Source organism: Pelodiscus sinensis, chromosome 3 (assembly GCF_049634645.1).
Source record: "Pelodiscus sinensis isolate JC-2024 chromosome 3, ASM4963464v1, whole genome shotgun sequence".
NCBI classification, from domain to species: domain Eukaryota; kingdom Metazoa; phylum Chordata; order Testudines; family Trionychidae; genus Pelodiscus; species Pelodiscus sinensis.
The window spans coordinates 112,408,143-112,424,631 of record NC_134713.1 but is presented as its reverse complement, the minus strand read 5'-3'; the positions used below and the strand labels follow the sequence as shown (position 1 = coordinate 112,424,631).

General features: G+C 45.2%; 2 protein-coding genes and 1 long non-coding RNA gene across 6 annotated transcripts in view; 1 reads left to right on the top strand and 2 right to left on the bottom strand.

The window, feature by feature from the left end:
* TULP4 (TUB like protein 4) overlaps positions 1-14,211 on the bottom strand; it is a 275,668-nt gene extending 261,457 nt beyond the window's left edge. For 3 of the 4 annotated variants that reach the window (XM_075924530.1, XM_075924532.1, XM_075924533.1), the window contains exon 1: positions 14,026-14,170. Coding sequence is in view for 1 of the 4 variants with exons in the window: in XM_075924531.1 (XP_075780646.1) it covers positions 14,026-14,196 (171 nt within the window). In the remaining 3 variants the exon portion in view is untranslated. Of the gene's footprint in view, positions 1-14,025 lie in introns of all 4 variants that reach the window. The other variant, XM_075924531.1, reaches the window with a different exon arrangement.
* Positions 1-16,489, bottom strand: part of LOC142827931 (uncharacterized) — a 239,617-nt gene that overhangs the window by 193,838 nt on the left and 29,290 nt on the right. The gene's annotated exons all lie outside the window — the stretch shown is intronic.
* Positions 13,492-16,489, top strand: part of LOC142827932 (uncharacterized) — a 33,900-nt gene continuing 30,902 nt past the window's right edge. The window contains exon 1 of the long non-coding RNA XR_012902738.1: positions 13,492-13,696. This is a non-coding gene — a long non-coding RNA (uncharacterized LOC142827932). The remainder of the gene's footprint in view (positions 13,697-16,489) is intronic.

The following is a 16,489-nucleotide window of genomic DNA, read 5'->3' as shown; positions in this document are numbered from 1 at the left end:
TTAAAGCTAGCACAGGTACACCTACATCCTGCACAAGCTGCAAATGACATCCCAGCTGCAGTTAACTATGATCAGCATAAGGGAATGTCAGACTCATCCCTGAGAGTTTATTAGAGGATAATGCCACAAACATAGTGTAAGATATGGCCAAGAAAAACTAATGAACGTATATTGCAACCACAGAAGCACGAGTAACTTCATGCATAAACTGTTCACCTGAAGACAGTGGCAAGACACCTTATGCATATGTAATAATTCATGTATTTTGGTACTAGAGAGATCAGGGCTTTGGACAGTGAAGATGTTATTCCTTACCACATTACAGAATTTTAGAAGCAAACACTAGTCTGAGCCATAAAAAGTTTGAGCATGGTAAGCTTAACATGGGGGGAGGGGCATTTTGCTTTTGAGGAGGGAGATGTGTGTATTGACAACAGATCAGTGAGTACAGGCGTTTTTCTTCCATCTGAACTGAGTTTAGATGCAATTCTGCACCTGAAATATAACCTAAGAGGTTGTATAAAAGGTCTTCTACTATCAGTTTCAAGAACACTCCTAGCAGAGGAAGTGTGTTGCAACATACAGGAGGTTTCTTGCTGCCAATAAACAGATTATGCATTTCTGGGAGTTTGAATTCAACATGGGAACAGGCAACTCCCACATCATCTCCTCCCAGCTGCCTCCAATACATTCAATGAGCATTCTGCTTTGAAATTTCCCTTTGGAGGAAGAAAGAGAGAGATTCTGGTTCTCGTGCCCAAGCTACCAGACAAGTGACAGAGCAAAGATGGGACAACCACTGTTACTTCTATGGGACAACGTGCTGCATTAGCAGCAGAGCCACCGGGAAAGGATCCTGTAGGGGAATTTCAACAGTTCAAAAGGGAACGGTAAGGGACATGAGAGTCACACTGCTCAATTTCAAGCCCTGATATTGATTTGGGAGATTCATAAATCTATCGTAAGACCAAGCAGACTGATTAAATTTAAGGATCCACTCCTAATGTATAGTCCTTTCTCCACCTTGCACAACCATAAGCTGAAGCAGAAATAGGGTTGCCAGGTGTCCGTTTTTTGTTGTTTTTTTTTTAAAACCAGAATCCTCTAAAAGGATCCTGGCAACTCTGGTCAGCAGCACAGATGGAGACATTAAAAGTCCAGACGGCAGGCTCCCTACCTAGAGCCACACAGCTCCCAAGAAGCAGTGAAATGTCCTTGGCTCCTAGGTGGAGATGCACCTGGAGGGCTCTGCGTGCTGCCTCTCCTGCCCCTGGGCCACCTGGCTGTATCTTCACCTAGCAGCCAACTGACATGACACCATGTAGTTCCTCCTCCCCTGGGAGGTAAGCACTTCCCAGAGCCTGCATTCTATTCTGTAGCCCTTCCTGAGCCCCCTCCCGCATACAAACTCCCAACCGCCTGCCCCAACCCGGACCCCCTGCACCACTCATTCCTGCCCCCACCCTAGGACCTGTACCCCCCAGCCAGAACTCTCAGATGCCTGCTCCTCCACGCTCTCAGCCAGCACAGAGTCCCCTCTCACACCCCAAATCTATTGGCCCCACTCCAGCCACCTGAATTTTGTTATATGCACCAAAATGAAGGTGATGTGTCACACATCTCCACTTAAACTCCATTCTGCTCAGGTGTGGGAAAGATGAGAGGGAACATTGCCATCAGTTTCTTCTTCACAAACACTTCCTTGCCAATGACAGATCAATACATTGTCATTGCTAACTCTCAATCTTGTCAGCAAACAGCAAACTAATTCAGCAATATGCAGAGAACTCCTCTTCATTCACTATTATCTACTCACAAACAGATGGAGTTTCAGAAGGGTAGTTTTCCGATTACATCAATGCTAGAGTAATGTCTACAATTACATGCTCCACATATGCATCTTATCCAAACATATATCATAATCAATCTTAATTTTTTTAAAGCTATTATTTTTATAGCATAGTTGTTCCTGATGCTCCACAGATATGTAAGATAGGCCCTAAGAACTCTCAGTCTACAGCAACAAGAGACACAAAGTGGGTGAGGCAACAACTTCTATTGGACCAACTTTTGTCAGTGACAGAGAGAAGCTTTTCAACTACACAGAGCTTCTTTATTTCCTTACCTACCCTATATCATTAGTATTGTGGGTCCAATATGGCTATACCCCTGTTACACACAACGCAGAGACAAAATAGCTAACAATTCATATAGCAAGATATTGCTTACCTTTTCTATTTTCTCTCTTTTGAACATTTTATGTTTAAAACTTTGCCTACTTGACTTTTATTTACAGTTGTGTGTGTTTGAACCTATGCAATTTTCTTTTCTAAGACACTTCACTTGAAAAAGCACCTTTTCTCTAAGGTTGTCAAAATATTCCATAAACATTAAGGCCCACAACTGCCACAACCCGGACAAAAAGCATTATCCCCATTATACAACTGAGTAAGGTAAATCACTAAGATTCTGAGGGTTATGCAATGTCACACAGCAAATAAGTGAGAACAGACGCCAGAAATCCCAACTCCCAATCTGATGCTTTATTTCAGAGGTGGCCAAACCATTACAGATGGAGAACCAAAACAGTGGTGGATAGAGCGCAAACAGCCGAGGGGAAAAAGTTGTTGGGGGAGGAGGGAGGGAGAAAAAAAAAAAAGCCCTGGCCACCACCCTTTTAAGAACAGAAGAAGCATTGCCCTTTTAAGGTAGCCATTTTGAACTCTGCACAGAACGCTCTGCAGAAACATGCTGCCCCTTTCAGAGCCCTGAGCCGTGAGTACCTCCATTTTTTCTTTGAAGAGCTGCATGCAGCTCACAAGCTGCGGGTTGGCCACCCCTGCTTTATTAGGTAAATCTGCATAAGATACACTATGATCACAAATATCAAAGGGGTAGCCATGTTAGTTTGTAACTTTAAAAACAATTAACAGTCCTGTAGCACCTTAGGGTCTAATACAAATATATTAGTATCATGAGCTTTGTGGGCAAAATCCACTTCTTAAGATGAGCAAAGTGGGTTTTGCCCACAAAAGCGCATGATACTATATATTAGGGATGTAAGAAACTAGTCAACTAGTCGCTTTCTCCCCTTGCTGCCTCTATCAGCTGGTTCCCCCCAGCATTGTCTCTGCAGAGGGAACAGGAGGTAGAGGAACAGCGGGAAACTGCGTGAGAGGAGACTGAAGCAGTCCCCGCTTGCACCGCTTCCGCTGCAATTCTGTTTTTGAAATGTACAAGAGCCCCAGTGGTTCCATGCTCCTTGTAGGGCTTCCTTTTGAAATGTACAGGAGCCCCAGTCTTGTACATTTCAAAAGCTCAGGTGCCACAGGGAGCATGGGGCCAGCAGAGAGTCCTCCACTTGCCCCACGCTCCCTGCGGTGCTTCCACTTTTGATCTGTAGCAAGTGCCCTGTGTGGGTTCAAAGGTGGAGGTGCCCTTATTGACTAATCGAGTAGTCGATGGAATTCCCACTGACTATTCAATTAGTTAATTAATCTAAACATAACATCCCTACTATATATATTTATTTTTTGGTTAGTCTCTAAGATGCCATAGGACTACTTGTTTTTATGATCACAAATGCAACTCTTCAAGAGAGAAATGTGATTTCACTAGAAACAAACTAATGGAATCTTATCAGGGCATTAATCTAGAGAGGTTAGAAATTATTTTTAATATATATGTTGCAGTAGTACCCAGAAGGCCCTCCCCCCCGTGATATGAGCTCCAACATACTGACCACTGAACAAAGAAGCAGTGCTTAGAACACATACTAATGTAATTATTTAAATACTTGTTATTGTCATTCAAATACCAGGGTTTCCCCTATACAAATGATGGTGGAAACCAATCCAGCCTAGACTCAAGCATCTATGTATTAGCAAAGATTGGAGGAGATCCCAAAATTCATTAGGATTTCTCAAATGAATCAAGTGGAAGGAAAGCCTGAGGGCATTCAAATGAGATTAAAATTAAAACTTTAAAAAAAGCCATGCACTTTTTGGCTACACAACAAAAGCTATTTTTAAAAAACTGCACCAGGAGCAAGCTAAATTTAAAGGCCATGAGTACAAGTGGTATTAGACATGAATTTGCTAATAGAAAGCCAATATATTCAGAAAACAAAACTTTGGTGGTGAATACATAGAGTAGTGGTATACAGCAAAATTCCAACGGTCAAAATTTAAACAAAGGCAAACAGGATGACAATGATGTTTGAATCCAAGAAAAAGGGCCACAATTCACAACTAGACTGATGGAAAGAAAGCATCATGGTCACTGCAGCCACACACACAACTCACACTCCAATCAGAGGAGCCAATACAATCTACCACATTCAAGTACTTCCCCACATCCTGCCAACATCAGCTCAGTCTTCTCTGCATTGACCCTCAGCCAGCCCACTACCCAGCCACAATTACTATCATAGAACTACACCATCTGAAGAAATCAAAATGCAGAGAGATCTGATGATAATCAGCATGAAACAGCTCTATCAAGTCATCTCCCCACATTAGTCCACCCAGTAGGAGAGGTGACAAGGTCAGGATAGAAAAGTAAAATAAAGTCATTATTTAAAATTACTCTCTGGAATCACTGAAAGGAACAAAGCTCTCTGTTTACTTGCCCACAAACCCAAGAGGAAGTCAGCTTCATCTCATAGTCGATGCACCCTTATGCAGTGGTGGCCCTGCAAGTTTATTAGTGCACACCAAAATTTCACAGGAAACATCCAGAGAGATCTCTAGGAAGCTTTCTTGGAGGTACTTGCCAATCCTCTTTTGAAGGTTCATTGGTACAGCTGCTTTATTTTTTTCCCCTGCTGTAGGAAACTTCACAGTACCTATCAGCCATCAGGTGCAAAACCAAAGCACCACATAAGTGAGCAGCATAGGGACCTGGTCCAAAGCCACAGGCATGCAATAGATACATCCTTGTTTATACTCAGGAGAGAGCTATCAACTTGAATTATCACCACCTGTGGGAAAATAGCAGCAGAACATACAATACAGTCCCGAGTTGCTTGCAGTGATCCCCTTTAAAAAATTACCTAGAGCTATGTTGTCCAACCAGTTTTGAAGCAGTAGCCACTATAGTGACTACTGTTATAGTGAACGATCTCCATTCAAGCAACCAAACAGCCACATGTGGCTAGCGTGTTAGACACCACGGACCTAGACCCTTTGCCACATCTTGGACCTTCCCACCCCCCATCCCAAATTCACCATGTTTAGAGGAATCAACAGCCGTGTGCTTGCCAAGAGAGAGTTAGAAAAGTGTATTTTAACTATTCAGATTCAATGCTGTAAGTACACTCACAATATGGCCTCTGTTTATTGTTTCTTATGCCTCTGAAGATGTGCACTGGAGAGGAACCCTGTACACAAGAGCAGAGCAGTGAAGGGGGAGACCTAGGAGGAGTAAGAAGCACATGTTTAGAGAGGTGCTCCAATTGTTTGACACCTCAGACCACCATCACGTGGCATGAGAAGAGAAAATGAAAAACTAAAAACAGGTAGCCTAGAGAAGAAGTAGGGCCAAGTGCAAAAGATAAAACGGACTGAGGACCACAGATGCTCAAGTCTCTGACTGTGCTGCAGTCGGCACACACTTGTGCTTGCCGCCCTCTGCATCCTATACAGGACTGTTTGCCATACCCACCCAAAAGTTCTTCTACACATTCCTTGCATCTTCCTGGCCCATTTCAGTATCCTTTTCACTCCATCCCTTTGGACAGGTTCCCTGAAGACAGCTTGAGCATATGCAGCTATTAGAACCTACATTAAAGGAGCACTCCTCAGTGCATGCCTCTTGGAAGAATTCAAATGCAATGTATAAGTTATTGCTGTTTAATAAAACTATACTCAAAGAAAACAATTCTTTATTTTTCTCCTATATACAGCAGTTGCTGCTGGAATTCATACACAGCGGCAATTGGCACATTTGCAGATTACAAATCACGCTCCGAAAGCAATCAGCATAAGGGTCATTCCAGGCAGCAAGCAAACAGAGCCTGGCTGACTGCATTACATAAAGACACATTACTGGGACTCATTATCAAAATGCTGCTTCAAAGCCTCCCTATTCAAACAGTCCTTCTTTGAGTCCCTCTAATAGCCCTGGTACCTGGCTTCTCAAAATCAGCCAGTCTGCTTCGACACTCCACCCCTGGGGAAACTTTTCCCCTTAGCTTTGCAAATATTATGCAGAGTACAGCAGGCTGCTATGAACATGGGAACAGTTTCCTCACGGAGGTCTAACCTGCCATAAAGGCAGCGCCAGCAAGTCCTTTATCTCCCAATCTTATATTCAGTGATCATTCTGCGCCTGCTCAGCCTGTTGGAGTACTACTTGATGCGGTCATGATTTCTGGTTATTCCAAAGAGAATTCTGCACCACTGTGGAATGCAGAATTTTTGCAGAAATTAATGTTTTGTGCAGATTTCCTTCCCTCTCCCTCAGCAGAAGCAAGCTGCATAGCTGCTGCCCACCATTAGGGGCCACTTGGCAATGTATATAGAGTGACATTGCATGGAAGAGGGGTCGAAGCTGGAGGATTCTGGCAGCTGCACTTCCAGGCAAAGGAAGAAGACACCACACAGGAAACTCCACACAAACCCAGGACCCAGCACTAGGCTGTTCTCCCTCTGGATCCCTGGGTACCGGAGGGGATCGAATCATAGAATCATAGGACTGGAAGGGACCTCAAGAGGTCATCGAGTCCAGCCCCCTGCCCTCTAGGCAGGACCAAGCTCCATCTACACCATCCCTGACAGATGTCTATCTAACCTGTTCTTAAATATCTCCAGAGAGGGAGATTCCACCACCTCCCTTGGCAATTTATTCCAATAATTGACCACCCTGACAGTTAGGAATTTTTTCCTAATGTCCAATCTAAACCTCCCCTGCTGCACTTTAAGCCCATTACTCCTTGTCCTGTCCTCAGAAACCAAGAGGAACAAATTTTCTCCTTCCTCCTTGTGACACCCTTTTAGATATTTGAAAACCGCTATCGTGTCCCCCCTTAATCTTCTTTTTTCCAAACTAAACAAGCCCAGTTCATGAAGCCTGGCTTCATAGGTCATGTTCTCTAGACCTTTAATCATTCTTGTCGCTCTTCTCTGTACCCTTTCCAATTTCTCCACATCTTTCTTGAAATGTGGCGCCCAGAACTGGACACAGTACTCCAGCTGAGGCCTAACTAGTGCAGAGTAGAGCGGCAGAATGACTTCACGAGTTTTGCTTACAACACACCTGTTGATACAACCTAGAATCATATTTGCTTTTTTTGCAACAGCGTCACACTGTTGACTCATATTCAACTTGTGGTCCACTATGACCCCTATATCCCTTTCTGCCATGCTCCTTCCTAGACAGTCGCTTCCCATCTTGTATGTATGGAACTGATTGTTCCTTCCTAAGTGGAGCACTTTGCATTTCTCTTTATTAAACCTCATCCTGTTTACCTCTAACCATTTCTCTAACTTGCTAAGGTCATTTTGAATTATGTCCCTATCCTCCAAAGAAATATGCAAGTGTCTGGGGGGGGGGGGGGGGGCATACCACAGCTAGGCTTTGAAGGTACCTGGGTGTCTGGGCTGGGGGCGCACCATGGCTGAGCTATGGGACTGATGGGGTACACCTATCTGGACTAGGGGAGGTCTGCTGTGGCTGGGCTAAGGTGGGAGGGGGCAGAGAAACAGGAACTGGGTTGTCATAGGGGTATCTTCAAATCTCTACTCTGGGGGGAAATTTTTTGTTTTGTGACTATATAGTGCTATAAAATATGCAAAAATTTTGAAATACTGTGCATAGAAGTTTTAATTGGGGGGATGGGGGTGTATCCAGTGTAAGGCTTCATGAGCCACAGGAGTAAGGGGTATGCTGAGTGTCCCAGGATTACTATATGCATTTCAGCATCTTTGATTGGAATCTTCTGTTCTGGAAAGGAAGTCCCTGCTTGCCGTTTTCTATACAGACCAGCATTTCTGAAGATGCATGCATCATGCATTTTCTCTGACCACCATCATTAATATCAGTGAAATGACCTCAGTGATCCACATCTGCCAGCAATACCAGAGAGAAGCAGCCCTTTCAACTGAAGTAATCTGTTGCAAGATGGTCTGTGGCCAAAACTGGGATACATGCTATGTTCCCTCTAATTTTTTCCATCCATATGCAGAATAAATTTTGGTATGTGCACCAAGGCATATGCAAATGTGCACTACCAAAAGAAACACATGCTGCTGGCTGTGGGAGTCTGTGGGCACTCTGCTAATCATCTGTGCAGCATTTGAACCTTTCCTGAGCAGCAGCCCAAGAACTCAGCTTACAGGGAACACTGGATGTATGTGCCATCTATTGCTCTGTTGCAGTTAGGGAATCCCATTGCTGCAAAGACATTCACTATTTCATGCACACTTCCCACATTCACGGTTGTTCTTAGCAGGATGTGATTAATCGCCCTGTATACTTGCATGAATGCAACCACCACAGTGGACTTCCCAACTCAAAACTGATTTGCACTAGTCTGGAGTTGCCAGATTCCATGTAACAATCACTACATGCTTCTCCACCAAGAAGGCAGCTCTCATTTTGGTTTCCTTGTGCTGCAGCGTATGAGCAAGCTCCACAGACAGTTCCAGGAAGGTGCAAAACTTTTGCAACCACTGCTTGTTTCCTGAGCCCAAAAGCTATGGTCCACTTTGTGCAGCTGCTCTGTAAACAACAAAAGTAACCTAGTGATGTTTCTTTCCATGGCACACAGCAGGGCAGGCACCACACATTTCAGTTCAGATTCGCAGCTCATGAAATACTGCATGAGCCACCGTGCTGTGTTTGTAGCACTTACCACAAGACTGATGAGAATTAAGATCCATGCTTTCAGGCAGAGATAGCGGGCACACAGTTTACAGAGGCTGTTGAAAAATGGCATGGAAGACTGTCAGAAGCCCACTGAATGATAGGACAGAAAAAAAACTGCATCATGGGATAGTGAGCCTGCATCCATAATGCAATCCACTTCCCCTTTCCACAACTCCTCCCTGCAGAAGGTGACCAGCTGCACAGTAGGATAACTATCCATGGTATGTTGCTCGCGCACTCCCAATAGTGGACACAAGGAGCATTGTATGAACAGGCACAAGCACAATTATTGTGGTTCATAACCATAAATGTAACTTGTGATGACTTAACTCTGTAGTGTAGACATAGCCATAGTGTCATAACAAGGAATACAGTCAACAGAACAAGGGACAAATTGATCTGTGCCTTTTAGATACCCATAATCTCAACCAAAACTGGAAGACAAAAAACAGGTCTACAGCTGCCCAGACTGTCATAGACAAGTAACAGTTTCATGTGCGAAGTGTGTATGTATGTTTCTTTACAAGAGTGTGCATTCTGCTCTCTGCTTAGAAGGGCCTGTCAACCATTTCTACCAGGAGAGATCCCTGTTCTTTTCCATTACTTCTGCCAAGCAGGACAGACACAGAGCACAAACTGTAGAACAAAAAGTACCTCCACAACTTCGGTGAGCAACACCAGCACAAATTCAAACACAGGACAGCCTGATCTATTCTCAGTCTGAATCACAGCATCTTTCAGCGTACAACAGCTCAACACGTCCTCCCAAAAGGAGGCATTCGAAGCAGCCTGTGGAAAAAGTGCCTGAACTAAGCTGCTATCCAACCTATGGAATAAATATTTGCCTCCACTTTAGCACCATGAAAGTCTCAAATATCTTTTTGGGAGGGAGGCAGGGGGCATCCTGCACAACCCTAGCACTGTTTCTTAAGCAATTTTTAGGTCACCAGTCATCTTCAGCCCAGGACTCCCACCAGTGCCATTCCAGCCATCTGCTTTCTATATAAATAACCATCACAAAAACCACCAACGCAGGTGGTAGTGAAAACAAAACTGTTCTTAGAAGACTTTTCAGATAATCCCTCCTCCCCCACAAAATACCAACCTCACTTAGTGCCCTCACATTTCATTTATTCAGAATTACAGGTATTACCACACAAAACTCTATTAATAAAAAGAAATTCTTTAAGTCAGTCGTTCCTAACCACCGGTATGTGGACCAGTGTCAGGCCATGAAGGCTCTGAGGGCAGGACCTGCGATACACTGCCCAGCACCTCTCCTCCTGCCATGGCTGTTGAGAGGCGGGTCCTGCCCCGCATCTCAGCCAACCAGCACTGGACAGGGGTGGGGTCTCCTTCCACATGTGGAAGAGCGATACACTGCATGGTGGGAGGGCTGCGTACAGCTCGGCACGGGAGTATTAGAGCAGCCGCGACCCGGGGAGCAGCGCTCAGGTAGCGGCTAGAAAGCAGCTCAGGGGTAGGTGAGGGGGGCAGGGCTAGTGCTAGGGAGCTCTGAGGGTGGGGGGGCTCTGAGAGGCAGGGGGGCTGGTACTTGGGAGCTCGAAGGGGTGGGGACTCTAAAAGGCAGGGAGCTGGCACGGGAATGAATATGCAAATAAAGGTTACTGGTCCACCAAAAGTTTGTGAATGGCCTTGCCAGTCTGTGGTATGAAAAAGGTTGGGAACCTCTGCTTTAAGCCACAAACCTATGGAGGTAAAGATAGTGGGGCCTTCTAGAGGAACAGATAAGCCAACACAGGCAATGACCCCAAACTACAAAGTCTACAAAAGGTACTGCCCCCTTTACCGGTTGAGATTCCTGGGGGCAGTCTCCCTGAACCAAACCTCCTATGCTCCTCTGCTGAATTATTTGATTTGCTGTTAGTTGTGTGGATTAGATATGTTCTGCACCGATATTTACTTGGTTGAAAAAAAGACAGACATCTCTTTAGAATGCTGGCAGTATGTGATGGGCACAACAATTGAGTCAGAGACCTCTGGAAGAGCTGCAGCCCTGAGAAACAGAGGATTGAGTAACCACACTCGCAAATTTGCTTCTAATAGTACCACACACAGATTTTGATTGTTAGAAATGTAAAATAATTCTTATTCACTGTGGCCAATTACGATTCATAATAGGTTCACCCCTCTCTATACCTGTCCCATTCTATTTTAGAAAAATTGTTGCATATGGTTCCAAATCAGGATATGTGTAACTTGTGCTGGTTTAATACTATTCCATGATTGCTCAGCTAATTTAGCAGGTTTTTAATCACATAATTGCTTAGCTAATAATGACAATTTTCCTCCAATAAATGTATTCAATAATGACATTTTCCTAGCACTGAACCAGTTTTAACTATTTTATCTCACTCATTCCATCAGATATTATTGGATAAAATCCTCATGACCACATGAGCCTCTTTATGTTGTGGAAGAGGGCTCGAGCATCATTAAAAGGCTATAAAGGCCCCTCACCTAGCCAGAGAAAGATTCCTTTGATGCAGGCACTGATGAAGACAGCTGTAAAGCTGCCTTCTGACTAGCTCCACTGAAGGAGCTGCACATAAAAAACCCATACCAGAACAACCTAATTTCCTGCTTTGGCAGGGTTATTGGCCAAATGGATGGGAGGATATTATCTTATCACCAAGAAAGTCTTAAATGAAGCAACTCTTACAGTGAACCTATACTTATTGAGTGATAATTATGTGTAAGAAATATCCCAATGGAAAGCAATGGCTGGAAACAAAGCAACAATTCAAGTGCACATATATAACAACTCTAGCATCTAATGGTTTTCATGGAGCAAATTTATACCAATGGAGAAGTAACAACACTGTTGCAAGAATCTATGTGCATAGCTCTCTACAGCTTTGATTCAGGCAAGACGGGAAGTGAGGGAACACAAGCAGTTAGCCAGATGCTGCACATCCCCTCTCTGCTATAGTAAACACCCCATCTCAGGTTCACTCCTTTGTCTGACAAATGAACTCAGGATCACTCAAAATTCACTTGATAATCATCTCCTCAGCAACAGATTTGACACCCTGGTTGGCTAGCTTGCTCTGTTGTTTTTCCCACCTTGATGGCAGCCATCCTTAACCAACTCCCCAAGCCTCAGCACCAAGATCAAGTCACTCTGTCCACTTCTCCCATGAAACCCCTTTCCACCATCAGGCAGAGAAGTCTGTCCTACCTGACAAAACCAGCTTCCAGGTTTACAATCCAGAACATGAACAATTCAAATGTATTTTAAAAAGGAAAGCTGCTATTTCCTTTAAAACAGAAAACTGATGGATACATCTTTTAATTAAGGTCTCATCTTGAACCAAAAAAATACATAATTTAATATAGTTCCACATTGTTTGCTGTTTGAAGTATATGCTAAAAAACAGCTCTTGTCCTGCAATCTTTACTCAAAAGTAATCCAGTTGACTACAACCAACAGGAACTACTAGCACGATTTAAGGTTCCAGGATCAAATATACAGTATCTCTGGAGTTCACCAAGATTTGACTATTATGGAAAAACTGTAGCTTTAACAATTTTATTACAAGAATTCTATCAAAGTTCTTCATTTAATTAAAACTCCCATTTATTCAATTCATAAATCCTTTTTATACAAATTAATTTTATTTAAATTGAAAACCTGATCACTAGATAATCAGAGTTCATGCTTTATTCATATAATCTCCAAAACTGTAACTATTTTACAGATGTGTTATGGTAAAGCACTTGCTATTTTGAATGACATTCAACAAATACCTTCAGTTCTCATCTTAAATTTCACAACCAGTCTGCAAAGGCTGAGATTTAAGCTAAACCTCTCTATTTTACAGCTCTAATACATGCAAATTCCAGTTGTGCACAACACTTACCAAAACCTCTAATTTGAAAACATTGTTTGGCGTGGCTCATGAGCAGGTAGTCCTTGGGACAGGAATAGTTAACCCTGGAAGAATGGACTTGCCTACAGGATTATATGACTGCAGTTACATTTTTAAAAGTTTAAGAAACCAGTTCTCTCTTTTAGAGACCTCATATTCAAATATTAAGTGCTAAAACCAAGCATATAATTCCTGCACTTTTCAGGACATCCTGCTCAAGTGTGTGTCCTGGACATGGGCATTTACTGAAACCTTCAATATACTCATAATAGAAAAGAGAAGGGATTACAGTTGCTAGGCAAATCCCTCCCCCTTCCAATCCCTCTGTAAGTTTCCAAACCCCAGAGTGAAAGAAGGTCATGGACAAAAATCAAGTGTTACAGATACTGCATGGAGGACTAAGAGCTGACACAGGATCACATTACCCCAGCTTCCCACACACGCCAGCACAAAAGCACCCACTTGCTTACTGTATCCCATCCTCTCTTACGGTTTCTAGGCACAAATCAGCACCAGAAATGTCCTTACAAATGGTGCAAATCCTGCAGTTTCCATCTATTTAAAACAAGAGACATGGGGGTCTAGGGAACAATACAGTTTACTAGAGGCACAGGACTATCCAAACAGGGCTACCAGATGTCCATTGCATCAAGCCTCGGAAGACCGATGGAATCAGTTTCTCAGGCAGATCGCCTATCACCCCAGCTGATGTTTCCTTCCCTTAGTTTGGGCAGCGGTGGGTGGGGACTGTCTCCTTTCCAGGGCACTCATTTGGAGCCCCAGTCACTCAGCTAACAAAATGTTGTAGCTGCTGCTAGAACAGGAGAATGTGTTGCGACCACCCACCACCGAGCAACCCTGGTCCCGCGGCCGGCCAATGCATTTCACACCCGCCGCCAGAACAAAAGAAAAACAGAGCCGGAGCCGCCTGCTCGGTACGTGTGACAGCCTCCCGCGACCCCCATCCCCACCCGGGGAGCCGGGATTTGCCTGCTGCTCCCTGAGCCCCCCCCCCCCCGCTCCCAGTCCTTGCACAGGAGACAGCCTCGGCACAGAGCCGCCTCCCCCCGCAGCCTGAGCCTCCCAGCCGCTTGCGGGGGCAGGCGCAGGGGGCCGCCAGCTGCAGCCCGGCTCCAGCCGCGCACAGACAGCCCCGGCGCTGCCCTCCCCCGGGGCGAGCCCTCCCCCTGCAGCCCAGGCGCTCGCTGGCCGCCACCGCCGCTGCACAGGGTCATGCCCCCACCCCCAGCCAGCCCCGGCTTACCGCTCCGGGGCGCGGGGCAGGCGGCGGCGGCCCCCCTCTCGCTGCGTCCCTCCCCCCAGCCCGCCTCCGCCCGCAGCCCAGCGTCTGGGGCTGTCTCCTGTCTCCGTCTCTCGCGGCTACTGAGGCGGCTGCTGCTGGGCCTGGCTCCGCCTCCACGTGATGCGACCACATGACCCAACACACTTCCCCGCGCCCCGGCGCCCTTCCCTCCCCGCGGCCTCCTGCGGTGGCGGCGCCGCACAGGTGGGGCTGCCGCAGGCGGGCGGCCAGTGGCTCGTGCCCGAGGGCTCAGGCCGGGCAGCGGCTCCGCGGGGCGCGGCAGCAGGAGCCGAGCCCGCCATCAAGGACAAAAAAAAATAGACTTAGAAGTGGGGGGAGCTGGGGATTGCTCACCCCACTTCGTGCAACATCACCGGGCGGGGGCTCCCCGCCTCCCGCCCCCAATGGCTTCGAACGCCTGAGAGTTAAACATAATGGGGGGGGGGGTTCTCTAGGAGGTGTTGGGGCACAGGGTGTTCCCTGCTAAGCTTTTCTCCCCTGCCATGAAAGCTAGAAACTTACCAGTAAAAAAAAAAGCGAGGGCTGAGTTCACTGATAACCTGAGGGCCGAGGGCGGCATAAGAAAAACCCTGTTACAACACTGGCCATAAGGATGAGCATCGACAATGCTACTTGTGTTTTCCTTTCTATCACTTCGCATTCAGCTGTGTGCCCCTGAACCCACAAGACCCTAAACTATCATATCTAGAGTAGCCCAAACAAAATACAGGACTATGTAGCACTTTAAAGACTAACAAGATGGTTTATTAGATGATGAGCTTTCGTGGGCCAGACCCACTTCCTCAGATCAAATAGTGGAAGAAAATAGTCACAACCATATATACCAAAGGATACAATTTAAAAAAATGAACACATATCAAAAGGACAAATCACATTTCAGAACAGAGGGGGGATGCGGGGGGGGGCGGGGGGAGGAAGGTAAATGCCTGTGAATTAATGATATTAGAGGTGGGGAAGGGGAGATGTCTGTGAGTTAATGGTATTAGAGCTGATAATTGGGGAAGCTATCTTTGTAATGGGTAAGGTAGTTGGGGTCTTTGTTCAGCCCCCTGCGGAGAGTGTCGAATTTTAGCATGAATGCCAGTTCAGAGGATTCCCTTTCAAGTGTAGATTTGAAAGTCTTCTGAAGTAGGATGCATGTGATTAGGTCATTGAGACAGTGTCCTTTCTGGCTGAAATGGCAAGAAACTGTTTTTTCTTTGTGATCCTGTCTAATGTCTGTTTTGTGGGCATTGATTCTTTGGTGAAGTGTCTGAGACGTTTGTCCAATGTACATAGCAGATGGACGCTTTCAGCACATGATAGCATAGATTATATTTCCGGATGCGCAGGAATATGTATTCTTGATCTTATAACTCACTTGGTTAGGCCCAATAATGGTGTCAGCAGAGTGAATATGTGGACAAAGCTGGCAATGGGGTTTGTTGCAAGGGAAAGTACCAGGGTTGGTATTAGTGTGGTCTGTCCTGTGGTTGTTGGTAAGAATCATCTTGAGGTTAGGTGGTTGTCTATAGGGGTATGTCTAGACTACAGGGTTTTGTAGACAGAAGTTTTGTCAACAGATACTGTTGACAAAGCTTCTGTTGACAAAGAGCGTCTAGACTACATCCAGTTCTGTCGACAAAGCAAGCCGCTTTGCTGACATAACAGTGTGGACGCAAAGGACAGTGTAGATGCAATAATGCCTTCCATCGACAGAACTCTGTCAACAATAGGCGTTATTCCTCATAGAATGAGGTTTACATACGTCGACAAAACTGCTGAGTTTTGTCGACGTTATGTCGACATAACTCAAAGGCAGTGTGGACGCAGGTATAGTTTTGTCGACAAAAGTCCACTTCTGTCGACAAAGCCCTGTAGTCTAGACCCACCCTAGGAGACTATGGGTCTGTCTCCCAGAGCTTCTTGGAGTTTAGTGTCCTGTTCCAGTATAGGCTGTAATTTATTGATAATGTGTTGGACAGGTTTAAGTTGGGAGCTGTAGGTGATGACAAGTGGTGTTCTATTGTTGGTTTTCTTGGGTCTGTCTTGTAGTAGATGGTTTCTATGTACCCGCATCCCCCCTCTGTTCTGAAATGTGATTTGTCCTTTTCATACGTGTTCATTTTTTTTAATTGTATCCTTTGGTATATATGGTTGTGACTATTTTCTTCCACTATTTGATCTGAGGAAGTGGGTCTGGCCCACGAAAGCTCATCATCTAATAAACCATCTTGTTAGTCTTTAAAGTGCTACATAGTCCTGTATTTTGTTTCAGCTACACCAGACTAACACGGCTACATTTCTATCACTAGAGTAGCCCAATGTCTGAGACTCTGTAATGCTGAAATGCTGGCTGTTGCCTCTGAGCGGCGCTGTTGCCTGTGTCACATCCTTTACCTCTGCTTGGGGAGCACGGGGCCCA